Genomic DNA, 26,163 nt, shown 5'->3' with positions numbered 1-26,163 from the left:
TATATTTAAATATATTTTGTAATATATTTAGAAAAAAACGAAATAATATTACTTTATTAAATAAACAATATTATTTTTTGAAGAATTCAACTCATTTCTCTCTTGTTTGACATAAAAGTGGCTCTTCTACTCGATGTATTCTTACTTCACTTTTGTCGTTCATTGATTTCTAAAACTCTACGATATATAATATGCCAAACTCGCATTTAGATCTGCGTTTAGCAAGTGATTAAAAGGCAAAATATACGCATCGAAGTCACGAAATTACGATAGTTTGCACAAAGAATTGTGGGAGCACGTGTGTGTGTGAGTTGCGAAAGAAACTCGAACATCTCGACGAGTGTTTCGCGGACTCCGAAATTCGCGTCAGCGAGACGAGTAAAAAGGAACGGCGAGCTGTATTATATATACACACATAGAATTATAGGCGAGTAAAACGCGAACTTTCTCCCGACAGACAAACTCGCATCTACGTAGGCGTGCCATGCGGGTCCGCCGTCGCTTTTCTGAACCAAGTGTCGGCTATACACACGTCGTCGTCGTCGTCGTCCGTGAATTGGCAGCAATTGATTCCACACGATTCCTACAAGGAAGTTCGAGGTCATGCGGAAACCGCGCGATCGCTGAACCTGCGTACACTGTCGATTAGCTCGACTCGATTATCTTTAATCATATAGCCCGCGAGAAACGTGCCGCAGTTATCGCTTCCGCCTTTTTTCCTTTTGCCATCGGAAATCGACTCGCTTGTCGTGTTCTCGCGAAATAAATTGCAGTCCGCACAAGGCATATATGACTTAACTAAGGTATAGTATTTTACATATATCGCTTTCCGAGTTTGCATAAACGTGCTCGTGTATAAATGCCAATCTCGCGTGTTGTTTCCCTTTCTCATTACACGGCTCCGATCTTGAATAATTTATGAAAGTTCTCTCGTTTTGAAGCACGTGCGTTGACGGAAAATTATTTGTTTGGGTTTCGGTCAAAACAACGCGATCTCTCGATTGTCGCGCGATCTTCTGCATACAAAATTAAACGTTCAAGGTCTGTCAAAGCGGAAATAAATCTGAGTTAGGTATCTAACGACGTATCTGAAAATGTCAGAGTTAAATCCGGCGCGCGTTGATTGATGATCGACGGTGATTTCAACGCCGCCGCGCACTTTCGATCCTCTCCGCACCGGGGATTTTCAGAAAAAATGAAATTTCTCGAAATTTCTCGCACACGAAGAAGGAAGTCGGCACGCGGCGAGATGCACGCTTCGGTGCTACTGATTAATCGCAAGAGAGACCCCCGCGATTGTTTAAGAAGATTATTTCCCGTATATCTGAGAAAATAATCGCAGCCTCGTCTCTCTATCTCTTCTTTTGCGGTGCGTCGGGTTCTTCGCCAGATGGTAAATAAGATCAGCAAGCGGTAAGCCACATGTGCGGTTTTTGATCATTTCAATAGGTATAAAAAAATTAATACTCCTTTAAACGCAATTTTACGTATGCTGAACGTGAGAATATTTTATTCGTCATCGCTTTTTCTCGCTCGAATTTCGAACATTATCGCGAGAAAGATCGTGAGATGTTGCGGTCAACAAATTGACGCAACAAAATGTTCGCACCGATACACGCCACGTTGCACAACGCGATGCAAACGACCCGATTCCTCGTGTCGATTCGCATCTGTCGCGTCATCTTGCGCCGCTCGCGCAAAAGGGCACTCGCGAACTTGCGCAACGAGAAGTTACGCGCAAACGTACAATAAAACGTACGCAGCACGTAAGCAGCCTATCGTTTTTCCGCGACTGCACTTCCTCGTACAAAAAAACATAGTTTCCCCATTAATCGCGCATAGGCGCAACACGTCAAGACCACGAACGTTTGCTCGAAAACCGTGAAAACGGTATGTACCGACTTGGCATATCAACGACTCGGGAAACGGAACGGAGTGTCGTTACCTGTAAATTATCACCTGCCCGCGTGTCGGACGGAAAAACGCGATCGGAAAAAGAAACGTTTCTTTTGACACAAACGCGTATAAACTCACGAACTCTCTCGATAATATACGCGCGCGCACGTTAATTAATTCATAAATTTTTACTTTTACTAATAATTTTATTAATAATTGAGTAGAGAAGTAACTTTATATTAATTTCTGTGACTATTTTTCTTTGCAAAAAAACAGACACCTTGGCCAAGAGTCGGAACTCCCGCATTGCGCGTGCATCGTATCTCTCTTGTCACATTACTTCGCCCCCGTCTCTTCCGCACCGCAATCAAACGGAGAAGAGGAGCGGAACGTGTTCGTTCGAGACACACACACACACACACGATAATAAAAAAATCACGATCGTCGTCGAGGAGACAAATTATCGTCTTGCGAGAAAAGGTGGAGAAATGTTGAGTGAAAAAAATCACGTGTGCACATGGCGCGCGGAGTCATTACGTAGAAACTCGGCGGCGGTGCAGCAACTTTCGCGATCCGTCGCCTGCATCGCGGCGCATCATCTGCATTTCCGATGCGATGCTAGGCCGAGCATCTCCCGCATCACTTCCGCGTCCGACTCAGCGAATCTCGTTAGAGCGGAATCGCGCGCACGCCATCACCGCGATTAATGGTCGGTTGCCCCCGATGCACCTACCATTCATTTCTCGATCAATGTACTTCCACAAGAACGTTTAAATATAGTTGAACAAAATAATTGATAATAAATGTTTTTACGTGATTAAATTTAATTTAAACGATTAAAAGCAAACGTGAAAAATTATGTAAATTATTCAGGAAACTTGGCATCTTCATCCTTTAATTGCTTTTATCTTTCAATATTGCTATTTGGATGCAATTTGTTTTATTACGATTAATCTCGATTCAGAATCACTTTGCTTTGCTAATGCAAAGCAAGTTTCTCACAGACTAATTGCCAATTAATTGCGGGGGATGAGATAATTTGCTGTTTCCGGGAGATTTATATCGTCCTTAAAGACGCGAGATATGCGGCAAAATATTGCAACGCGGTAATAAAGCTGTGTAAACCTCGTCTCCGCTAATTGCCAGCGACATCAGCATTAAGCGTTTGTATTAGAATTATATACGCTATTATAAATTATACGGGGCGTAGCGGAGAAGTCGCTTGCTTCTGTTAAATAAACCGCGACCGGTCGGGACTAGGAAAGCGAGACGATCGCTCAATTTTCCGAGACATTCATCATCGAAGCGCGCCGCAAGTAGATGTCACGACATTGAATTTTCGCCGTGAATCGCGCGCGAGTCGCAAAGGTGAAATTGACGGGACGATCGCGCGGCGATTTATCGAAGAGACTGGAAGATGTTGAGGAAAATTATGACTTACACACACACAGAGACATACACACGTTGATGGCCCCTTGAACTAGAAAGTAATTAATCCGACGAGAGCTCGTTTGCGCTTAATTGCACCTCTACACGATAGAGAAATCTTCCGTATCAAAATCGAAAGATTTATTTACATAAGATTTTTGTCTCACATTTAATGTGATGTAAAAATGCGTTTTAGAACACAAATGTATTTTGTTTAGCGATCGTTCATCAAAAAGTTCCGATTTACTCAAGTTTGTGAGAAAAAATCTGAACGCTACAAAATATTTTTTCAATTTTTCAGATTTGTCTTCCGTTTTTTGATGTTAAAGAATTTTTAAAGTGACGCAAAGAATCACAACAAAACCTATAATGGAACCATTCAAGAAACCGTTCTGGCGAACGCAACGGGAGAAAAAAGATATGCCGTTCTTTTTAGAATTCATAAATCAGCGACGGTGTTTTCTTGCACGATTTTCAAGTAAATCGTGCTAGGTGAACCGTCGGTTGCTTTTATGTTTGGTTGTAACTAGGAAACCCGACGATTATCTAATTAGAGCGGGACGTAATGGGAGTGAAATTCCTAACGTGAAACTTGGATAGGAGTGAACATTGTTGCGGGAACTACGGAGCCACCAACTACCTCGAATTTCACCAAATTATTGCGCGACTTAATTAGACGGCGCGCCATGAAAGTGCTTATAATATATATGATTTATTCTATAAAAAACGATGATCTTTTACAGTCTCTTTACTGAAAATAATATCACAATATTTAAATATTTTACAACACACGCTCGTGATATTTAAAAAAAAAAAAAGAGAAACTAAAATTTCGATTACATAATATTTTACATAACAATATTATTTTAAATACGTGTGTGTCTTCTCTTTGTTACTATAAGTCGCAAGATGTTCAAAACACGCGTGGTGCAACGTTACAAAGTGCAGCGCGTGATCTGGCATGTTAAAGCATTAACGCGCGACATCGCGGACAATTTCTCCAAGAGGTTTTCTCGATCCCGAGGTGTCTCGAACGTTTCGTTATTTCAAGCTTGCGCAACAAGCAAGCCGAACTTCACTATTCGTCGCATCCTCGCGCAAAGTGAAGATCACAGACAGAGCCACACACGTGAACACTTGCGCGCGGTTGCAGCAACGATTTCGAGTGTACATTGGGGTGCGTAAATGGTGTTTACCGATTTTTTTACAATAAATACTTGACGCGAGTTTATCACCAAATGCTTTGCTCGCATTGACGAAATCATGACAATAAGTAAACAAAGAGCAAATGTATATCTTCTTCAATATTTATTAAATCTTTCTATATGTTTGAAGTAAAATTCTAAAAGTACACAAAAACCATTTTCAAGTAATTATATAAACAAAGAGATATTTTTCTTAAATAAAAAATATCGCACAATTAATGCATCAATTATTGTTTACACTGCTGATATTGTTGCTGCTGCCGCTTGATTCCGTACAACCGTCCGAGTACTGTTACGCCTGGCATGTAGGTCAGTGTAAAGGCCGATCGCGTTGGAAAGCTATCAATTGTGACGGTGAGCGTGCACGCTAAGTGTCACTCACACTTATGCACCGCACGCACGTGTGAAAGACGAGAAAAGAGGGATATATGCGCGGCATTCGGGAACGCGAAAACAAGTATAATAAATTATATAACGGCAATCAGAATTATTATTTAAAAATGACAATATCTTCCTCCGCTAATGGAAAAATCAATGAGACGCGTTTCCTAGAAATTATCGAGTTTTCTGATTAAAAATTTTGTTAGACCGGGTTGTTTTCAGTTCTTATCAGATGAAAGTGAACGAACAATTAATGGGTCTCCGTATCGAGTAATTAGATACCGTTACGCAAGTTATCTCGGACAGATAATAACGTTGCCATTAAATTAGCTTCGTGTATATCTGAGCAAGATTCTAATCAATCTGTTGGGTATGTCTCTCGTTTAAACATCCCGAAGGTGTTACGAGTTGAAGAATTCGCGCAAAGCACGAGATTTCACGTAACTTCGTGCCTGTCGCATCGTGATAACGTTGCCGAGTTATCGCGGCTATCGCGACGGAGGATGCGAGGAAACGTTCTGACCAATTACACCGGTGTGCGATGCCACACGAGATTAGATTTCACAATGGCAAAAAAAAAAAAAAAAACCTAATTGCCGCGACAATTAATAGCTAATCGCCCCGAGGAAGCGATACACGCAATCGAAGATGTGACATCCGGCGCGTTTCACCGCGAAATTTTCACGCACATCTTTTTATGCGCCGAAAACGTGACGAATGAAATATGACGCGCAAATATATACGTCGCGACGTCGAGAAATATTCGACTCGGAGAAATGTATATTATTATCTGGTAATTGCTATTATTAAATTTGCGTTCTGGCGTTATATTCGTTTAAGAGCACAAGCTTATAATTATTGCAATCGCGGCGCGTGTTATTATATTGCAATTTTTCCAAGCGAAAAGAATACGCAAAACAAGCGCGTTGCAGAGACGTAGTTTCAGAAAAAAAAAAAAGAAAAAAAAAGAACTTTGCTCGCGCGTGAAAAAACTCTCAATCTTTTTTGTCACATACGCGCGCTTAAACTCGCGGAAACGGAATAGCACGCGTGCAATTGCCGCAGTCTTCTTGATGGAATCACTGCAATTATTATTTGTAACCCTCGTAATAATTCTCTGATTACGTCGCGCGCTCAACAAAGCGACACGTAATCACAGAGTGCTTGAGATAATGAAAGATTCGTCCCGCACAGACGTCTGTGTTGACATTCGCATCTTCCGCGATACAAAATTGCAGCTGTCGAAACTGTCATGTGTGTCACCGCGTCTCCTCTCTTGACCGTAACTACTTCCGCGATTTCGTTCGAGTCTTATCGCTCTTTAATTGCTTAATGTGCTCTTTAAAGTTTCTTTTATTACACACTGTGTAAAATTGCCGACTTCTCGCAAAGAAGAAAAGATCGTCGTCGCGCGTCACGGCCACAGACGACGAAAGGCTCGCGGTGTCGAATTTCGCGATATCCCGGCGACATTACGTCGGGACAGGATGGAAATTGTTTTCTGACTCGAGTCTGAATCGAAGTCACAGAAGCCTCTCGGTGAAATTTATGCCAGAGTCCGCGCGAATTTGTGGTCGCGCGTTGCGCAACGAAAAACACGAGCGAGGCTCTCACAAGAGCGAGAAACAGAGGGAGAAAGGCGCGCGCGAGCGATTACGTCGCTTGTAAGCGAAAAGATCGAAAGAAGAATTTCTCCTCGTCTTGTTGTCCCGATTAGATTAGGTCATGACGACCAATGCTGAGACGCTGATTACGTGCGGTGTTGCGCCCTCGTGTTTTCTTCTTTACTCGCGACGAAAGTCGCTTCATGCGAACGTTACATTCTTCGTCGCGAGACAATACTATAGCAGTAAGCTTTCGAGATGTTTAACTGGAATTCAATCTGTGAGCTAAATCAACTTTGAGAATTATTCATTAAGAGAAAGAACTGATGAAAATGATGTTGCAATGCTCTTTCTTATTAAAATATCTGATTGATGACGGAATCGTGGCCTGAAAATATTCTAAACAAAGTTTAGAACAAGAAGAATTACGCAAAAACGATCGAACTCGCACGTTTCAATCGTAATCGACCTTCGTTCAAGATCTCGCGCGACAAGGTGTGTCTTTTCCGCAATTTTGACGAACGAGAGATCAAATCGAATTGCGGAGATCGACGCGCGCGCATTCGTTTGTGTTGGGAAAACGCGCGCGTTGAAAAATGAAGCGTTTCCGCGGAAAGGACAGAACACACGCTTTCTGAACAATTAGTCACGGCAGCGCGACCTGCCGTAGCCCGCGTGAGAGAAAAATTCGCGAGGATGACGCAGGTGTCAATAAAAAAATTTTAAAAATATTAAAACCAGAGAGAGAATTTTGTGAAATTTTTTGCGGAAAAAGTGCACAAAGTTTTATTACAAAAGTTTTATTTTTATTACAAAGTTTTATCACAAAGTTTTACTACTAAAGTGCACAAGATTATTACAAAATTTTATTACAAAAATGATAAAAGATTAAGATCGACAATGGTCGCGCGACTTTGACGGGACATTATTATTCGCGCGATAAAACCTTTCCGCACGTCACTTAACGATTTGATTTTGCGATCGTAAACGGCATATTATTTATTCGCGCTGTGAAACAACAGCAACCGATGATAAGATATTATTTTTATGTTCCGAATTAATTTGTATATAAATTGCAAACGCTCGATGGTCCTTTCAATGTACGGTGCAACGTCGATTCGAATGCGTGGCAAGACTTTACACAGTGTAAACAGGTAAGAGAAAGAGAGAAAAAGAGTGAGTGAGAAAGAAAGAGGAAGAAAGAAAGAAAGAAAACGCGCGGGAGACGTACAGGAAGTGGTACAGCATTGCCGCAGGGAAGGACGCCGAATCTGGGCCACAATTACTGCGGAGGCCGGCGCGTTGCGTCTCTTTCCTCTCGTGCGAGTTGGCGCCGCGGTTACATACTTGTACTCTCGCTTTCGAAATAATAATTATTTAATATCCCCGAAACGAGCGCCCCGGTGAAATGCGAGATTCAACCGGGAAGAAGAGGGAGAGAAAGAAATTGAGAGAAAGAGAGAGAGAGAGAGGGAAAGAAAAAAACCGGTTTTTTCTCAGCCCATCTCGTAACAGCTTCCGAGAGCATAGCGGCGGAAATAATGTAGTTTGCTGTTTGAAATAAATATCCATATGCATGCGAACAAAGAGCTCTAAGAACAGTCTGCGACTCGACGGTCGCAACTTTGTGCGTTATTTTTATTTTATTTTTTTGTAGTTTTTTTTTTACAGTTGATAAAAAAAATGATATCGAATTTATTTGGAAAAATTATCGGCATGTGATTAGCGGCAATTATTAGAAATCAATGTCGACGACAAGCCGCTCGATACGCAAGAGATCGGAGGTAATTGCTAAATGGACACTTGAGTGTGTCTCTACTTCTAAGACATTCATTACAGAAGTAGGGGAAAGTAATGGACAGCTCGCGCACACACAAAAGCAGAAAGATCGAAAGTAAGTAGCAGCCGAGCTACTTCTGTATGTGCCAGCGCGCAACTCTCGGAAACGATACAGAGATATGTCGTTTACAAAATTGTTCACCAATAGCAAAGTCAGTATAGCAAAGTAGATAATAAAGCGTTTGCGGTAAGACGGTTTATACGCGAAGTTCGCGCGTGACTCATTGAACGCGACCTATCAATGATCACGAAGAAAGCTTTGGTGCGGCACACAGCAGCTGCTCGCGAGGAATGCGAGAGAACACTGTGCAACATTCCGCGCGATCTGTCCATATTCGATCCCACAACAGGTTTCGAATTATATCCTCGCTCTTTTCGTTGCATTCCGTCGCTCGCGAGCGCTTTCGCGGTTTATTTTGTCCAATCTCGCTCGAAACTAATTGACTTATTTCTCACGAGAGAACGAGAAACAGAAAAACATATATTAGATTTCTCGATTTTCGAGTCGAATGGCCTTCGTAAATTTGTCTCGCGACTATGTAGGACTTGTTTCGTGATGTATCGAGATATAAATGTGAAATTATATTTAAAAAAAAAAGTAAAATCGAGATAAAATTGTGGAATTACATAGAAAAAATAAAATTAAGAGAAATTGATTATTCCAATTTTCATTAAAAAAAAAAAAAAAAGAAAAGAAACGCAACGAGCGTTTTGATGTTTGCTCTCCTGAAGAGATTTTATTTGCATATCATTTTTCTGTCCCGCGACTCTGCAAGTTTTTCTTGCGGAACAAATAACAGTACATGCGCGCGGTTTCCGCGCGGGTTTACGCGTACCACGTCGCCGGCTGACAAATCCCAAAACGAATTAACGTGCTCTTCCTGTTTGCACCAGCAGAGAGTGCACTTAAAAAGACTAGTTGGCGCCGAGTGTTGCATGTTATTTTCCACTGGCGAGATCGGTGAAAGCGCAACTATCAATCGGCCGCTCGACGTGATAACGGTCGCGAGGACACTTACTGATGGTAGCAGCCGGTATCCTTGAGCTCGTCTCCTCGACGCAGGATTGGCACCCGCGTGACGTAATCCCTCGTGTTCAATAAGACACGGATACACACTCACGGATGACATAACATCGCTGCGCCCTCGTTGCATAACGGAACTCGAACTAGAAAATCAAATAACAACCGCGTTGTGCGTTTCGGGACCGAGTTTGAAAAAGGTCATTTGAGAAATTGGCGAAATGTCACGATGATAAAAATATATATACGCATACCAGCGTGTCATACACACACAGAAACGTATATGTTCCGGCATTCATCGCCAGTGAAAATCTACTAGAAATCTATAGCACATGTGAAATATAAATGGATTTTTAGCGGTAGTGAATATCGGAAGCCTTTAATTTGCATAAGTTGCGAAATGAAATCTCGTTTCGAGATTATATTATTTTGTTTTTCAAAGAACGATCGAGATTATATCATCGAGATGTCCGGCGCGTCAATCGAGCTTTATCTTCCTGTTTTTCATTGTATCATAAACTTTGTATCATTGCAAACTACGAGGTGCGAATAATAATGCAAATAATCATGATTATAGCAACCGCGTCATCCAAACGAACAAAGATACGGAAATACATCAAAATTACTGACATTGATTTTATCTCACATTACGGTTCGTCGTGTGTCTCACTCTGCAGTTTTCTCACATCCGCGCGCGCGCCAGCTCCATAACAATCGACTTGCAACAACATCTCCCATAAATTAACTTCCGCTCGTAACAAAATCTTTTGAAGAGATCGTGCCGCAAAAAAAAGGGTGAATGAAAGAGTGAATAAAAAATTTTTTATTCATAGCGGCGACGTGAACAAACTACGAAGTCAGTTGGTTTGCGGGCTTTTGTCTCACCGTGCGAATATAAACGATTAATGTGTCCTTGTGTGCGGGTGTTTTGCAGGATGAGGAGGAGCGGCATGAACAGACGAGCGAACAACGGCGAAGGAGCCCTGATCCTGCTCCTCGTCGCATTGACTCCTGTTATCTGCTCCGCCGGAATCCTGGACCCTTGGACTCAGTGGGCGCGTAGCGATCAGATCGAAGTCAACTTACCTTGGTTGCGACCTTGTAATTATTTTTTCACATACTTTAGATAAATATTCTCATTTTTATGCGGTAAACAAAACGTGATCACACATTTATATACTTTATATATTTTTTTTATTTATTTTTTTTCAACACCTGTATGTTTTTTTAGGTAAATATTACGAATTTTTTTCATGGATAAGATAGACATAATCCGCATGTGGACGTAATCGAATAAAGTAAAATTGTATGAAAAAAAAACGCGTGAAAAAATAAAACTCACCATCTTTCAGTCTTGAACGAAACGCGCTGCTACGGCGATCTGGGTTGCCTGAACATCACCAAGAGCTGGTACCATATTATACACCGACCTCTCAACGTCTTCCCTTTGTCGCGAGAGATCATCAATACCAGATTCATCCTTTACACGAATTACAACCTCTTGGACGTAAGTGACGAATAGGCTGTAGCCTAGAGGCGGCGTCGAAAGTCACGCCGGGTGTAACGTAAAAGTGAAACCTCTCCATACAAAATAGATTAAAATTCTCCTCCATGAAATTTCTCGGTTGATATTCGATACCGTAAAAAATACTTCCGCGTGCGTAACCGCGTGTGTATTTTAAAATTGCACCGAGAGAATTCAATCTTACAAATAATACTTACATATCTCAGAAACGTGAGAGACATGCCGCGATTTTAACGACCGCACGTGAATATCTTAACTTAATAAATTAAACGGGATTGCGGGCGGCGTTCCGCGGGGCCGCGGTGAATGCTCCGCGCGCTTCGCTAACTCTCTTGTGCATTTTATAAACAGATAAGATCTCTGATTAATAATTCAATGGATTCCACGAGGAAACCCGCTGCGAAAGAAATATCGAACGCAATATCAGCGGCGTAAAACGTGGTGAAAACGTGCGTAAACGCATTGCTCCGACTCGAATAAATTCACATAAAGCTGAATGGCGATAAATGAAAGAGAAAAATAATTTCGCGCTGTGAATTCTATCAACAAGATTAATATGCGATTTAAATCTATACTGTAATCTTCTAAAGTGCAAAAAATTGTGACAAAATATCACGTTTGTCATTTAAATCTGTTTTATTTCACGCAAATTCTAGTAAAAACACATTCGTGTGCACTGTACAATTTTCGAAGTATGTAAATGGATGTGCTTTCTAGAAGAATCATCGGTTTTCATCACATCAATAATTATTACTAAGCCATTGAATTACTAGTGATTGCGTCTACTTTAATATCTTGCATATCCATCGGTCTTTCCAGGGTCAAATATTAAACGTGGCCAAGGATAAATCCATCGAAAATTCGAACTTCAATTCTAAGAGAAAGACCAAGTTTATTATACACGGTTTTATAGACACGCCACTCAGCAACTGGGTTAAGGTGAGTTTTTTTTACTTTCTTGTATTGACTCATTATTATTTTGAAACAAAACTTTTGTGTCACTTCGCACTTGTATTACCTTGGATCACAATCGCACGTTATTAGTCGCACCTATTTTTATTTCGATTCTCTCTCTACTCATGATATCTCCGTTTAAAAGACGAATCTATAAATTTATAAAAACGAGATGTTTGTGTTACAATAAATTAACGAATTTCAACGAGCACACACGCAGTCGTCGCATCTGAGAGCAATCTGTGATGACTCTCTTCAGCTGCGGAGACGACGAAGATTTATATATATCCGCATTTATTCTCGGAATAAATATAAATCATCCGCAGGAGATGCGAAGCGAGCTGTTGGCGCACGGAGACTACAACGTTATCGTGGTCGATTGGGCGGGTGGTAGTTTACCCTTGTACACCCAAGCAACGGCGAACACAAGACTGGTCGGGCTTGAAATAGCTCATCTCATTAAGCACTTGCAAGTAAGAAATATTACGCAAGTCAAGATAAAAGAATTCAAGAATTCTGAATACGCGTTAGTTAGTCAAGACAATTAACACACGCGTCACCTCGACTTAATTGAGAGCGGTGTAAAATATTATTCACTTCAGTAATTTACAGAGAGATGACATTTGATAAGAAATAATTTTTTCTCTCATTGAAATAAATAATTTATATAAAATGAGTATTTTTAATATTTTTTTAATTGTTCAGGAAAATCGATTTCTATGTCTGTCTACTTTTATTCTGAACACAATGTAGACCAAGTACGGCGTCGATCTGAACGACGTACATCTGATCGGGCATAGTCTCGGGGCTCACACGGCCGGATACGCGGGCGAAAAATTGAACGGCAAAATCGGACGTATCACCGGTTTAGATCCCGCGGAACCCTACTTTCAGGAGATGCCGAGCCACGTTCGCCTGGACTACACGGACGCCCGATTTGTCGACGTAATTCACACAGACGGAAAGAGCATCTTCTTTTTAGGTAAGCGATGCACGACGCACGCAATGGACAATATCGTAAATCAGTTCGCTGTGAATCAGAGAGTAAAGATAAAAACAGGAATTTTAAGAGAACTTGAGAAACAATGTGGGAAGGATTTTATATATCAAACATGCCTTTTGTTTTCAAACAAAAAAAAAATAAATAAAACAAAAACATCTTTCGAAAGATGAGCTTTCTTTTTTTTTACAACAACAGCAATCTTTTGTGTTTTTTCCTTCATTCGCACGCATCTGCTTCACCGAGACTCGAGATCATCTTAAATTCTCCTCGACCGAGGTGAATTTAAGCAACGCATTTTTATCGCACCGCCGCAAGCCGTTCTCCATCGTTCGCATCACGTTGTTCAAATTAACGTAATACACAAGGCCTTCTAGGGTACGGAATGAGCCAACCATGCGGCCATCTGGACTTTTATCCGAATAACGGCAAGGAGCAACCTGGGTGCACGGATCTGAGCGAGACTACGCCGTCGTTGCCGCTCACTCTGATACGCGAGGGTCTTGAGGAAGCCTCGCGTGTTCTTGTCGCTTGCAATCACGTGCGCGCGCTTAAACTTTTCATCGAGAGCATCAACTCCAAGTGCCAATACGTCGCGCACGAGTGTTCGAACTATTCCAGCTTCCTGCGGGGCGAGTGCTTTTCCTGCAGGAGCAACAACAGCCTGAGCTGCGCAACGATGGGCTATCACGCGGACAGCAGCCCGGCGCTGATGAAGCGCAAGGAGATGGGACAAGACGTCACGTCCTTGATAGGCTCCAAGTTCTTCCTCAAAACCGGCAAGGAAGAGCCTTTCTGCAGTAAGTAACACAAACGTTCGTGAAGCATCGACGATGTGACGCTTGGTTGATTTTATCTATTCTCTTTCAAAGTTGTATTGAAAATTGTGACATACACACACACAAACAAGGATTGTGTAAACTTGGTTATAATTTATGTCAAGATAAATTTTAATTCGATAACATAGACAGGCAGATAAAATACGCGTTGACAACACTTTCTCTTCCGACTTGTAGACAAATATCAAGATATTCGTAAATATCCTGATCTTATAAAAGACGCGCGAGAGAAGTTTATTTTTGAGAACGAGGCACGTGGCTAAATTATTCGCGTAAATTTGCATATTATTCGTGTATACTAAGCCTTCGCGTCGTATTTTACAAATTCGTACTACTGTCGAATGTCGATGTAGTGGCGAGCAAATTCGTAATTTGTGTTCTGATGTCAATTGCGAAAAAAAAAAAATTGCACGTGAGACATTCAGATGCAAATAGGTGTGCGGAAAAAATGTTTTGTTCGAATAGCAAGATTAGTTACTGTGGCAAGAGAAACAAATGTGCTGCATCTATTAAATTTGTTGGTTTGTCAACAGAACATCTAGTTAACGAAATAAAAAAATCAGTAGCAAATTTTTTTTGCTGGTCGTGTAATAGCAAACTTTTTTTCTGTGTGATATTTAAAACCACACGTTAATAAGCGACTGTCTCGACGTTCTCGCAATTAAGGTGTGCAACGATAAACTGATAACTTTCCCGATAGTAACACTTAAGACGAACGTCCACTAATTAAGCTTCTCTTTTGTTACAATGACGATCACTGCTTTCAGCTCGACGTTTATTATCAAGCGAATGAGAAATATCGCGCTTGCGCTTAAAAGTGTTCAAACGCGAGTGTTAAATAAATCCGATCGAGAGGTTGATTGGATCTCTATCGCGCCAGGCTATTCGTTAATTCTTTGCTCGCGTCGAGAAAAATATCGCTGCACAGTATATTTCACTGTAGCGCGGGCGATACACGCGCAGCAGCTTTTCTCTACCGCGCGCGAGATGCGACTTTCTCTCCCTGGAGAGCCGCGCGTAATAAAAGCCACAAAGAGACGGCGACGCGTGTCTCTCTCGCAAATACATTATCTCTCCTTGATATAGATCGTGTAATCGTCTTCTAGGGAGGCATTACAGAATCACCATCAACCTCGCAAAACCACCGACTGCAGAGAGCTGGGTGCAGGGATTTATGAAAGTCACTCTTCACGCCGACAAAGGCGTGATACGCAACATGGATCTCACGCCGAGGCAAGTAGACAGTCGTTCCGGGAGTATATAATCGTTATCGCCTTGCGAGTAACCCACATTCGCGCTCAGATCACAAGAGCTATTTAATTTCACGCCCGATCGTAAACTGCGCAAACGAACCCGACACGCTCGCATCGATTGCGTTCTCTATGTTGTAAATTATTTGCAACCGCAAATTATTTACACGGTAAAATTTTCTAACGAGTTTCCTTTCTCGAGGCGTGCATCGCTTTGCTCGAGATTCGACATTTCGCGCGGAAACTCCTCAAACGGTTGTTCCTTCCAGCAGCGGTTACATGAAATTGGAACACGGCTCGACCGTGCGAATGGTCGTGACCCATCCGACCGGCTCGATCGGCAGCATCGGCAAGGTCAGGCGAGTCGAGCTCTCCTGGGTGTACGACATGGACGTGCTGCAGCCTAGGTCTCTGTGCATCCTCTGGTGCAACGATCGACTCTATGTCAACAGCGTCAGCGTCGACGCCATGGATCTGCCGAGCAGAGGGTGAGAAACGGAGCGTCTCAAAAGTGTGACGGTCCACATATACATCAGTAATAAAATTCGTCATTAGCGCTAATTTCGCTAATTCGTCAAATGAATTGTTCGTTTTGTTAAGGAAACGGGAGGCGGATTTCTCCAGCAAGCTCTGCTCGACCAGCACGCAGGATTACGCGGAGATCGCGAGCGGATCCACAGCTTTGTTCGTCGACAATTGCTGATGACGGTCCATTCCGTGTTCAGTCAAAGCTATTCAGGTGGTAATTATAAAATGCCCGCAGCCGGAGGCGATTCTCGAAAGCCGGATGACGATGACGAAGCAAAGTGGAAGAATCGCGTAACTTACCCTCCGTAATCTCATATTTCCTTTTGCTGATGACATGTCATAGCGCGAGACATTCGCGCGAGCGCGCGTACACACGCACTTTCTTTCCTTCTATTTTGTTTCGCGAACCCCACTTTCTTTTTAACGCGCCGCGGTCCGACGACGCGCTAATTAATGCCTCGATAAACTCGAGCCGAATTATCCTAATTCTCGCGGACGACCGCGATTCGCCTAATCGAGTTCCTAGAGATTCCGTCTTCGTTTGTCGGCGAAAGATTGATAATCTTAATTGCGCGTGATGCGCGATTGCTAAAAAGTCCCGTTCGTTAAAAAAAATAAAAATTCTTAGGAAGTCGAGCGCGTCCAGTTCGCGCTCGCGGACTGACGAAATTGGACGAGCACGAAGTGAGAGTCTCTGAACAGAAAAGTCGGACTTTCTGTTTCTTTTCTTTTTTTTTTTTTTTTTTTTTTNTTTTTTTTTTTTTTTTTTTTTTTTTGTAATGTATAATCATTTCTTTAGTATTAGTATTCATCATATGTTATTATGTACATGATGTATATAACATTTAAGTAATCTCTCTCTTAAGACTTTCTTTCGGATGTGATCGCCGCTAGAGCTTTCAGTGATTGCTTATTTTAAGGCTCCCGTTCGGCCATCAGGGTGGCTCTTACGAAACTTTTCGGGATCGATTTCGAGACTTTTATCTCTAATTTTTTTTTCCTTTTTTCTTTTTCTTTCTCTCAAAAAGAAAGAGAAATAGAACGAATCAGTAATCGAAATCATCTTCGATCGAAAAATCGATTTCGAATAGTTTCATAACAGACACCCCCGCATCTATGTATTATACACATCGACACACATGTTTTTCTGTTTTATTTGTACGATGATTGTTAACTATCATCATATTGTCTTTCGCGAATACCAATATATATATATATATATATATATACATGTATATGTATATATATACATATATGTACGATAAGAGCTTGTGATATTCTCTCGTAACATAGGAACCACGAAGAGTGCGCGGAATACATTAACGACAATTGCGTATAACTCTGCTAATAATTTTTGCTCTTATAATCTTTACAAATGAACTGTACAAAACATGTAATGGAAGGCAAGTTTCGTTAGCGTAAGAAGAGTATTCCGGATTGTTTTTTCTTTTATATATATATAGTATTATATATATATAGTTTATATATATATGACTGTTTTGTAAATTGTTACAATGTATAAAATAAACGTTAGTTGCGAATACTCTGTGACGCGAAAAAATAAATGGATATATTTGTGTGCAAAAATAGAATTTACGTGTGACGTGTGTATGTGTGTGTGTGTGTGTGATTGTGACTTCGAAGTGAGGTGTGTGCGTTTTTGGAGATCTCGGGGGAAAATCGAAGAAACACACACTTACCACTACAGCTTTGCTAATCTTTCGCAGTGTTTTTACTCCTCTCTCGATTGAAACGCTTTTACACGTTCATCATATCCGTTGCTTATACAAAAAAGACACGCGAGGCGCAGCTATACACGGTAACATATGGATTCTGCTTCATCTTCTTCATCTTTTTTTTTTCTTTTTCTTTTTTTTTTTTTTTTATTTTACACGAGATTCAACAATGTTCGAGTAAAAAAGCCGTCCACGTTTGTTCGACGCGGTAACAAGGGATTGGTAAAATATATATGGTATATATATATATAGCGTTATACGTAATATAATCTAATAATCTCTAATCTGTCATATAACATATAGAATCTTTTATATAAATAATAAATAGAAAATAAAGGGAGCCAGGGTTTTGTTGTGATTTTGAGATTAGCTTGGTAAGACTTCAGCACTCTAAATTACCGTTACGAAGAACATTTACGTAGGACTATGAGGAGAGGAGGGAATTGGGGGGGAATGATGATAATCGATGGAGAGAGGCGAGAAATCGGACAAACGAGAGAAGAGAAGAGTGAAAGATAAATCGAGAAACAGTGAGAAGAGAGAAATAACTAACAATAGAGACGTGACTATACAGCTGATTCATTTGGCATAATAGTCTAGAGCGGACTTCTTTTCTAGCGCGGTAGGATGCGGTCAGTTAAGATTCTCGACCCAAGCGGTGTCTAGTGACTCGATGAGAGTACGGACGAAGGCCATCTCCTTCCGTGCGTTCTCTAGGATTACCCGGGGATCTTGGGACGTGCATCGCAACACATTCGGCGCCATCACCATCGCGAGATTGTTGGCGTCCATTTTAGTACGGGCGACCACGTCGGATCTAGCGAATATCTGCAAAGTCATTTCAATCGTCGTGGCAGGATACTCATTTCGAAAACGAATTTCAATCGACCATAAACACACTTATCTCGTCCGAGTAAAAACTGTTTCGCTATAAATAGAATAATCGTTCTGGACTCAAAGAAGAAGAATAATCGTTTTGGACTCAAAGCAAGAAAAAAATTGATTCTGTACGATTGACATTGATAAAATGATCTCATTAAACTCCGAGTGGAATGAATAAAACGGTCCTCTTACCTGTAGGAAGCGTATTAGATGACACAGCACACGACGGTTAAGATCTGGCAAACGGTCGACGAGCTTAGCCACGTTGGCCGCAGACGCTTCCGGGTCGTCATGCCGCATAGACACGCATTCCAAGTAGAAGGAATCCGGTATCAACGGTTCGTACAGCTCGCGCACCCATAGCTTCAGCAGAGATGCCGGCGCGTGAGCGTCCTGAGAAGTTGCCATTATAGCGCCGTCCTCGAACCTATCCAAGCAGGATTTCAACGCGCTGACCTCGTCCGCGTCCGCGGATACTCGGAAGATACCCTCGGTCACCGTGCCGCCACGCACCAACACCTGACGTGTCAGCGTGGTCTGTATCCATGGTAACTGTTTATTCGGGAAGCGATCCCTTTGTAAAGCCATGACTTCCGAGAGTGTCGCGCCGAACATAGACGCGCGGAAGATCTGTGTCTACGAGAAAAACAATGTCGGATGTTATATTTTCAACATGAAATTATTAGATTCTATATTTGAACGATATGTGCAAATTAATAATCACCCTCGCTTGGTCGATATCCTCCATTGTAGCCTTACGAGGTTGTCGTTTGCCGTGCGCGCCGATCCGCTGCAATCGCCTGCAGGCTACAGTGGCGTAATGACTGACTTGCACGTGTATCGGCCACTTGGCGACCTCTGGGAACTGGAAGTTGGGATCGCGATGCCTGTTCATGTAGCCTTCCAGGTAAGGCTCGAACGTTGCGCTAGGCGGCACAAAAGCAAGACACACAGCCATTAATTCCCATCCGCGTCGCAGACTTTCCTTCCGCGGATTCTCCGTCGTCTGTCGGCAGATCTGAACATATAGTTCGTCACGCAAGGGCGGCTTTGAAAACGCGGTGTTCACGATATCCATAGCGACACCGTCCAGCGTCATGCCGACGTTAGCCTTACGATCGCCCATGTACACCTGGACCAATCGGAACAGATTGCAGGCTTCCCTTTTGAGAAGCTTCTCGCCGTCCACCATAGCAAGCATGGGCTGAGGTATCGGATCTTTCGACCAGCTGAGAATATCCCGCACACTGAACTTCTTTCGAAATAACAACCGCAATCCCTTTGGTCTACCGCAGTTCAGATTGAGATTGTCCTGCGCGTATTTCTCGATATCGCCACCGCCCGTACTGTCGTCCCTCCGCGCCTCGTCCAAGTCAGTGTTGTCGACGTTCGTTGTACCGATACTTGGAATCGAACTCACGGTGGGCATCGAGACTTGTCTGGTGGTCACCACACTATCTCTCGCTTCTATTTGAGACACGATATTTGGCGGTGAAGGTGGCCGCGCTTGTGGCCTTGTCAGGGTGTCAGCTGTGGTGTAATAAGTCGCCAAGCCCGCAGTGTCGTAGTTTCCTAAATCTAAGACGAAAAGAAAGTTAACGATCGTATGTTCGATAAACACGCGCGTATTACGCGTATTATGGTTTCAAGAACGATTTCTCACCCGCATAATGATCTTCGAGATATTCTTGACTGGAAGAGTCGCCTTGATTGCTAGCTGCTTCATCATCAGCAAATTGATCATCAGAATCGTCATCGCCTCTTCCGCTGATACCTTCGCCCCTGCCACCTTCCTCGTCCAGAGAATCTTCCCCTTCCTCTACTAACAAGGGATCTCCGAACTTGTAACAACCTTGTAAATGACAAAAACAAAAACAATAATGATAAAATGTATAATTGTCGCAAATCCAAAATGTTAGAGAACTTTTCGTCATTTACCTGATAATTTCGCTTGTTGAAGAATATAATGCTGTAACGGTAATAAGTGATCAGCATCGGCCAAGAGGTTGCCGTAAAACGGCGACGGCGGCGGACTTGGATTTCCGTTGCTTCTCTTCTTCTTACTGTCGTCTCCTTCGGCGTGACCTTCGGTTTCCTCACCCGCCGCGCTATTGCTACTGCTGTTACTACTGTTACTACTACTAGTGTTACTGCTAAGTCTCTGCCTAGACTGTTCGTGAGTCTGGCTTATCATCAGGTAACGCTCGTGCATAGCGTCGTCGTCTCGCTCTCTCCTCCTGGCCTGCTGTTGTTGCTGCTGTTGTTGCTGCTGCATTTTCTGCTGCTGCTTTTGCTGCTGCACAAAACTGTAACTGCGACCCAGTGGTTGAGGCACACCTTGCAAAATAATAATCACTCATATGCATTGCAAAATATGACAGGTACAGGAAGATGACGAAAGAAACAAAGAGAGATTATCTCGCTTACAGTCCAGTGAGTTATTGCACGCTGTGTTTCGCCTGTACTCCTTCTCCCTCTCGCGTTCCCTCTCTCTTTCGCGCTCCCGCTCTGCTGCTTCAAGACCGCTTCTCTGCTTCGACGTATTACCGTGTACGCCAGCAACTCTGCCGAGGCTCTTCGCGGGATCGTTTCTCTCGGACAGCATCGCACCGTAAACGTCTCTGACATTAGCTTCCGACAACGATGCCGAACATCCGTGATGCCGCCTACCTATGCTACCTGTACTATCTTGCGGCTGCTTGTTCATGTTTCTCGAATGCATAGAACTGGGATAAAAGGAACCCTGCGGATTCGTCTTGTCGAGACTGTTTACCCGCTCCCGGTGATGCTGTTGCATCTCCCGTTCTCTATCCCTATGGTAACGATTGCCACTCTCTATCAAGGAACCATACTTCTCACTCTGCGACTTGTAACTATGGCTAAGCTGAACTTCCGGCGGACGATACGGCGGCATTTCCTGCCTGAAGACTCGAGATTCCATCAAAGAATCACGATATGGCGAGGTACTCGGCTCGGGACCGTACGAGCCTCTACTACTTTCTCTACCTGAAATACGTTTGAAATCGATGAGCACAAAATGCGAACGTGTGCGTTCAAAACTTTCGCAATACACAAACAAAACTCCGTCACGCGTGTTTACCATTTTTACTTTTGTCGAGGTCCAAGTTCCCTGCTCTCCCTTCCCGCTGTGGGTCGGAAAACGTTTTCTTTTTGAACAACGGCGTGCTGGTCGAAAGCGACAAACCTAACGGCGGTGGTTCTCCCATCGATACGGACTTCTGATTTTTCACGCTTTCCAAAGTGCCGCTTTTGTGACACCTGGCTTCCAAGGTGCCGCTGCCGTGCTGCCTGGGGGAGGATTGTGCGGTGCTCGCCGGGGTTTGCGCGGTCGACCGATGATGATGTCTGTGCGGCGAATCCAACAAACGATATCCGGTGGACTCCAGGGAAGTCCTGCTGTGCGAGACGGAACTGTCGCTGGATCTACCGGAATCCTGTGAGTGATTGTGTTGCCTGGTGCGTGCCGCGGGTACGTCATGGTGCCTGTGGTGCCTGTTATTGTGATGATGGTGATGATGATGATGCCGTCTCGCTGACGGAGACGGGGAGGGGGGAGAAGTCTGTAGATCGACGCCGACCGTGGAAGTTCGCGTTTTATTCGCGCTACCGAGAGAAAGAGCTTGCTACGAGAGAAAAATACAGTCATGCAACATCTCGAAATATCAACGTCGCGTTGAGAGAAATTGTTTGTTTGTCGTTCAGATAAATCAAATTTACCAGCGTGGGTGCCAAATTTGTGTTCTCCTGGTGATTAAATCGCGTGGATCGACTAACCGAGGGTGTTTGCGTCTGCGTCGAAACGGACTCCTTCTTTCTCGGCTCGATCGCCTTCTGCGTATCGGATGCACCACAGCTCGCAGGTTCCGTGTTCTGTTTTAACGTCTACAATACCAATATAACCGCACGTATAAACAAAGTAACGAATTTAGACGAGAAGTCGGCAAAATCTCCTTACGTACGATTCATATCAATGTGATATATCTTTTTAACCGTAGCGAAGAATAAAAAATGTATAAAAAGATATGTAACAATATAAAAAAAGACAATATAAAAAATATAAAACAACAGAAATACAAAAAAATACACATAAATCTGCGCTAATACTTATGCGCATTAAGAATGTCAAATGTATGTGACACATTTATGAACGTATAAGTGGGCGCCGCGGTAAAATACGTGACATAGAGCGCCGGATCGTCCGTATTTTCGTCGGGACTTCAAATGAACAAATAGCATTATCACGAAAAGAGGTTTCATGAGGTAGTAGAACGGTATAATGTAAACCAGAGTTTTTTCTCCCCGCGCTACAAACGTCTATTTATAGCTCGAGAAGAGAGCAGACGCGCTCTTGCACACTTATATCTCCACCACTTTAAAGATACACACAAGTTCTGTAATGTGCGTTACCCGGAGAAACTCACAAATCATTACACACATGCATAAACATACTACATACACACACAGATGCGCACGCGTGTGCACACGAAAGCGTCTGCTAAACGCACAGATTTTACTTTACGTATTTCTTGGGCGCAAGCACAGGTATCAATATAGGGTCCGATCTTATCTGCGCTTTGACATTCGATAGCCGGTCAAATATGTGACTCACGTATATAATAGCGAGCGTTATACGCCGGGAAACGTTGAAATCGTATCAGGAACCGGATGATATCGAGTGTGCGTTTCGTTTACCTGAAGTTTCGCCAACGGTATGATGTCACAGTCGGTCGGGCGGTGCCACACGGTTTTTTGAGACGTCGCGTTGTAATAGTAAAACCGTGAGGTGTTCTGATCGAATAATTCCCACCACTGGTTGTTGTCCGTCTTTTTCCTATAAAAAAAATTGTTAAACGCGACAAACGATAAACGCTGCGCGTCTCCGAAGAAGGTGACTCTTTCGCGAAGTGCTTTCTCTGAGATCAAACTTTCTCTAAAATAATTACAATAGAGCACGCTTGAAAATAATTGAATAATATAATAAAATGCGATTAAATTCCGAGCACACACATTTCCGAAACATATTACACTCGAGATTGTGCACACTATCAAATTGTGATGTTGCGATATTGATCTGAATTAGTTTCTGAAGAGTGGGATAAAAATCTCACACGTTGCTCTCTTATCGGTCGATTAGAAAATATAACAGGAATCCGTTCCACACACACAAGAAATGTTTTGAAAACCAATCCATTGTTACGTTACCGAGATATCTTGTGTGGGAATTAGCCGCTTTATTGAAAAAATAATATAACGCATGAAGAAAGGAGCTTACACAGGTACACCTGGCGGTGGATCCCATACGCATTCCCCCGTGGTTAGATTGGCATACATATGCTCCTTGGTGCGAGGTTCTATAATCTCCACCCATTCCATCCTACTGCAAATGTCATCCATTAGTATTTATTCCGAAAGAAACGCTCTCAGTGTCTTCTTCCTCTCTTACGACTATATAAATATCTCTTTCTCTCTTTCTCTCTCTCTCTCTCTCATCAAACACTAAAAATCACCGGTGACAAATTGTTTCAAGACCTTACGCAACTAAATCACTCTTTTCCCTTAAACTTTCACTTCTTACGAACTAACGCGGACTTCAAGGCAGTTTTTATCACTTTGCACAAACGGCGTTGCAAGCGGCACATGTAACTCGAGAACGCGATAAAATCATAAGGCGGGATCGATATGTCAAAAGCATCTCCGGCTGTGACCCGCGAACGGAAATATCGTTACGATGCGACGGGCAGCACCGCGATGACATGGTAGCTCCCATTTCTTTTTTTTCTTTTTTATTTACGTCCACTCGGTACGTCCCCAGCGCGAAAAACGTTACGCGATTTCTCTTCTCTCGGTGTTCTCGAAATCGGGGGTAAGAAGACGAAGGAGAAGGTGTAACGCGCGCGTCGCGACATCGAGTACGTCATGCATGTCAAATAAAGCGCAACGACGGGGAAGGCGATATCGAGGGGAAACTCGAATGAGACGAACGAGCGCGCAGACACACGATCGCACGCGGTTCCGAGAGAATCTCAGGGAAAAAAATCGCTCTTATCGCGGACAGACGAAACCGACGGACGTCGGAAGAAAAGCTGACAGAAGAAGAACAGAGAATTCCGAAGATTCGTACGCGACGATGGTCTTTCAACGTCAGGCCACCAGCGGGCCGATGACAATATCGGGGCGAGCGAAGGGTGTTTCGCCCGTCCACCCGTCCGTCCGTCCGTTCGTCCGCCCGCCCCGCCCCACCCCGTCCCGACGGACCCCGCAAATTGATAGGAATGTTGGGCCGCGGTGCAACGAGAGACCGTCTGCTCTGATGTCATACTGGCCGTTTAATTGGCTGAAATAGGCCGCGGAAATCCATTCGCGCGTAGATCGAGAGCGCACACGCTCGCTCGTGAAGAGAGAGAAAGAGTGAGAAAGAATAAAACAAACGGAGAAGAAGAAAACGAGGGAGAGGGGAAAAAAAAAAACGAGGAACCGCGCGATATTAGGAGGAAAACGCGCACGGCATATCCGCGCGACTGACGCGAGTGAAGCTAAAACGCGCACTGCGAAAAACGTGCGCGCGAAGCGAGCGAGAGAGAGAGAGACCCGCCCAAACGTGACGACTGACGGCTAAGTTCAGCGCGAAAGCCCTCGTTTCGGCAAAGAAGAACAAGGAGCGCAGCGGGAAATCGCTCGGTTATCGTCGAGGAACGGCGACGTCTTCTCTCTCCTCGTACGTAGATATACAAAGGAAAAGAACGTAAAAGAGCCGAGGAGGAGGGGGAACAGAGAGGAAAAGATCGCACGCTATCGGCACGGACGAAGACGGAGAGAGGGAGAAAACTGGGACGGGTGACTGTAAAAAAAATTCACTATCGATCTGCGAAACACCGTCGGTTCCGTGGCCCGTGCGTGCGGTCGTCGCGGCCGCGTTTTCCCTAGAGCAACAAAGTTGCGCTGCACCTAGGGTGCAATCAGGTGCAGCACGTAGAAGACGAATCTCCCTGTGCTTCCAAGTTTTATTTTCTTACCCGTCGGATGCCATCTCGCGCGTTCCCGACTGGCTTGTCGTCGTTATTGTTGTCCACGTCGTTGTCTTGTCCGTCTTTCTCGCCGACGCGGTCTTCGTCGTTTCTGTCTTCGTCTTTCTTGTCACTGTCACCGTCGTCGTCGTCGTCGTCGCTGCAAGGCACGACGAGTGCGGTGCGATGCGGCGCGCTTACCGCACCTCCGCTCCACCACTCCGCACCACTGTCAACTTCCTTCTCGTCGTCCCTCGGCACGTCACCCTCGCTGACAATCACCACTCGCTTGACACTTCTCACCAAGACGACGTTGACACTCGAATGTCGCAACGTTCCATATCCGCGAGCGCGAGCAGCAGCGACGCGGCCCCTTCATGGCAGCCTCGCGGCGGCCATCTTTTTTCTTCTGTTTGGTTCGTGGTCAGTTTCGCTGATCGCCGCCCCGGTCGCGTCGCCAGCACTCCCCGCGGACAAAAATTCATTCCCGCACGCGCGCCGCACGTGCCCCCCTTCCTACTTTATGTTGATTTCTTCTTTATCGTCTCTTTTGTCGCAGCGATGAATATATTCGCGATCCGCGCGTTTGCATTCGCTTCGAGGATTCGCGATCGAGCGATGTTACGTGACGAAAATGATCTCGACCATCGATTGTCGAGTGAAGTGATAAAAATGATGGAAAAACAATTAACTTTAGATTTTTACTAACTCAGAATTAATGATGTATAATTAATTAAGAAGCGATATTTAAAAGATAATAAGATAAAAAACTCGCCTGAGATGTAATTTTTCAATAAAATGACATTTGATGAACCTTCGTGTCGATGTTGTTTTCAAAACTTTGGAATCCGCTGATGAACGAAGACGACATCTGTTGCAGAAGAATCGCAAACATTTTACAGATGTATATTCATATTCCATTCTCAACGTTTTATCAACTCGGTATCTAACGTAAGCCGGATTTGCAATGTTTTGTAGCATTGGTCGAATTGCCGACTATGATCAAATACGATTGGATGTTGCGGACAAAGCCTGTGCTCTTGATCGTTG

At 43.5% G+C, this 26,163-nt stretch overlaps 2 protein-coding genes across 7 annotated transcripts in view; one reads left to right on the top strand and one right to left on the bottom strand.

Moving 5' to 3' along the window:
- Positions 1–17,234, top strand: part of LOC109854836 (pancreatic triacylglycerol lipase-like) — an 18,694-nt gene extending 1,460 nt beyond the window's left edge. Inside the window, exons 1-10 of one of the 2 annotated variants that reach the window (XM_020428350.1) lie at positions 7,633–7,668; positions 10,309–10,475; positions 10,727–10,881; positions 11,719–11,838; positions 12,180–12,326; positions 12,607–12,835; positions 13,231–13,653; positions 14,799–14,925; positions 15,215–15,430; positions 15,543–17,234. In XM_020428350.1, coding sequence (XP_020283939.1) covers positions 7,637–7,668; positions 10,309–10,475; positions 10,727–10,881; positions 11,719–11,838; positions 12,180–12,326; positions 12,607–12,835; positions 13,231–13,653; positions 14,799–14,925; positions 15,215–15,430; positions 15,543–15,645 — 1,719 coding nt within the window. In that variant the 5' untranslated portion in view covers positions 7,633–7,636 and the 3' untranslated portion in view covers positions 15,646–17,234. Of the gene's footprint in view, positions 1–7,632; positions 7,669–10,308; positions 10,476–10,726; positions 10,882–11,718; positions 11,839–12,179; positions 12,327–12,606; positions 12,836–13,230; positions 13,654–14,798; positions 14,926–15,214; positions 15,431–15,542 lie in introns of those variants that run through there. The other variant, XM_020428360.1, reaches the window with a different exon arrangement.
- Positions 17,235–17,339: 105 nt separating this feature from the next.
- Positions 17,340–25,497, bottom strand: LOC109854819 (rho GTPase-activating protein 39). Of its 5 annotated transcripts, none has more exons than XM_020428309.1 (11): positions 25,123–25,497; positions 23,382–23,486; positions 22,802–22,940; positions 21,827–21,991; positions 21,189–21,732; positions 20,516–21,094; positions 20,027–20,425; positions 19,752–19,940; positions 18,813–19,666; positions 18,281–18,724; positions 17,340–18,034 (listed from the first exon to the last, which is right to left on the bottom strand). In XM_020428309.1, exons 1-11 carry the CDS (start codon positions 25,134–25,136, stop codon positions 17,840–17,842), a joined length of 3,627 nt encoding a protein of 1,208 aa, XP_020283898.1. In that variant the 5' UTR covers positions 25,137–25,497; the 3' UTR covers positions 17,340–17,839. The 5 variants fall into 5 exon arrangements, with proteins under 5 accessions (XP_020283898.1, XP_020283917.1, XP_020283926.1 ...); XM_020428328.1 differs by lacking the exon at positions 25,123–25,497 and adding an exon at positions 23,639–24,311; XM_020428337.1 differs by lacking the exon at positions 25,123–25,497 and adding an exon at positions 23,644–24,311.
- Between the last annotated feature and the right edge of the window lie 666 nt (positions 25,498–26,163).

Source organism: Pseudomyrmex gracilis, unplaced genomic scaffold (genome assembly GCF_002006095.1).
Source record: "Pseudomyrmex gracilis isolate BER0280 unplaced genomic scaffold, ASM200609v1 scaffold_3, whole genome shotgun sequence".
Lineage (NCBI taxonomy): Eukaryota > Metazoa > Arthropoda > Insecta > Hymenoptera > Formicidae > Pseudomyrmex > Pseudomyrmex gracilis.
Note: the sequence above shows the minus strand (reverse complement) of the source record. Positions and strands in the feature narration are given on the sequence as shown.

Bases quoted from the DNA above. Each gene is read 5' to 3' on its own strand.
- LOC109854819 (XM_020428299.1), bottom strand. From the start codon at position 23,503: ATGGATGACATTTGCAGTAGGATGGAATGGGTGGAGATTATAGAACCT. The intron at 22,941-23,381 runs GTAAGCTCCTTT...TTTTTTTTATAG, and splicing joins CCACCGCCAGGTGTACCTGT to GAAAAAGACGGACAACAACC. The intron at 19,667-19,751 runs GTGAGAAATCGT...TTTTCGTCTTAG, and splicing joins TCTCGAAGATCATTATGCGG to ATTTAGGAAACTACGACACT.